At 35.4% G+C, this 1,343-nt stretch overlaps 1 protein-coding gene across 1 annotated transcript in view; it reads right to left on the reverse strand.

Moving 5' to 3' along the window:
- Positions 1 to 1,343, reverse strand: part of rasgrp3 (RAS guanyl releasing protein 3 (calcium and DAG-regulated)) — a 61,452-nt gene that overhangs the window by 22,200 nt on the left and 37,909 nt on the right. The window contains exon 6 of the mRNA XM_015387145.1: positions 927 to 1,074. Within this exon, the coding sequence (XP_015242631.1) occupies positions 927 to 1,074 (148 nt within the window). The remainder of the gene's footprint in view (positions 1 to 926; positions 1,075 to 1,343) is intronic.

The following is a 1,343-nucleotide window of genomic DNA, read 5'->3' on the forward strand; positions in this document are numbered from 1 at the left end:
CGGAAGCGCTCTTGGAAGTTTTGACTGGATTTGATTAAACTTTTAAGCCTCTCGGTATAAAACAAATATATTGATCGAGATGAGAAATCTGCTTCCTGGTATGTTGAAGCACCAATAGTTTAATTATACTTTCATATCTATTCCTGCAGTTTAACGTAACCATAGTATTTTAGATTGTTATTTTGATCTTGTATTCTTTGTGTATTCTTTGCATAAAAGGATTTTGAAGTTAATAGACTCAGGTTCAGGCCAGCTGACCAAATCTACCATGTTATAGTTTTATTGTAAAGTTGAATTAATAGCGAATATACTCACCTGAGAACTGATTATATCTGTGTGTTACAGACCTTAGTTGTGTCCACTGTATATGACAATAAAGTAGTAAATCTCATTCTATTTACTTATTTAGTTTTATTTATTGTATTTTAAATAGGAGTATTGGCTCATAGGCCTTTTGTCCAAAAAAAAAAAAAAAAATCACAGCACCCCCAGTACTTGTGTGCTTCTGTTTCCTAAGTTGGTAACGTTTTGCTAAATAGCCATTTCCAATATATCTGGATATCGGTTCTGCTGAGGATTGTCTGTCTGATTAAAAATACCTTTTAAAAACAACAACCTCTAAGCAGGTATTAAACATATTTTTGTTTACGTCTACAGTCAAATGTTCAGGAAAGTGTTTTTTTTATGTGCTATAAGTAGAATATTATTGTGGTTAACAGTGATAAATGGTCAGTCTGCGTTTCCATCAGCGATCTGAGTTACTGAAATTATTAACTTTTTTTTAGCCTAATTTATCAACTGACTGTACAGCAAAGGTTTGTCCACAGTCAGTTTCAGGCTTCCAGTGGGAAGGAAACCATCAGCATTTCTCATGAACCTCTCAGCACCATTAGAGGTTTGAGTTGAATGTGTACAGGTTGACGTACTGATATCCTCCGGATAAACTTGAACTCCAGGAATGTGAGGTGTTCTGCCAGCTCCACAGGCTCCAGATGGTCAAACAGCAGTGAGGCTTTCCCTTTCTTAGCTTGCTTCTTCCTTTGGGTCAGCTTCCTCATCCAATCATAGGATGGACTGTGGGGAGATTCAGAGACAGTAAGTCGGCAGACTAAAATCATCCGAAAGGTTTTATGCTTTCAGTGAAGGAGAATCATATTAGCCAAATAACATTCCCAGGTTAAAAACTTGGATCACATATTTTTTGCCCCCCAGAAGTATTAATTTTTATTAATTAGTGCCTTGATTTTTAATGTTCTAATTAGCCCATTGTAAAATATGTGTTGAGTTGTTTGTCTCCCTTTAAGGGTATGCTTAAAACTTTCCTTTTTGATAAAGCTTATAGT

The sequence above is a fragment of the Cyprinodon variegatus genome, unplaced genomic scaffold (assembly GCF_000732505.1).
Source record: "Cyprinodon variegatus isolate N-32 unplaced genomic scaffold, C_variegatus-1.0 Scaffold386, whole genome shotgun sequence".
Lineage (NCBI taxonomy): Eukaryota > Metazoa > Chordata > Actinopteri > Cyprinodontiformes > Cyprinodontidae > Cyprinodon > Cyprinodon variegatus.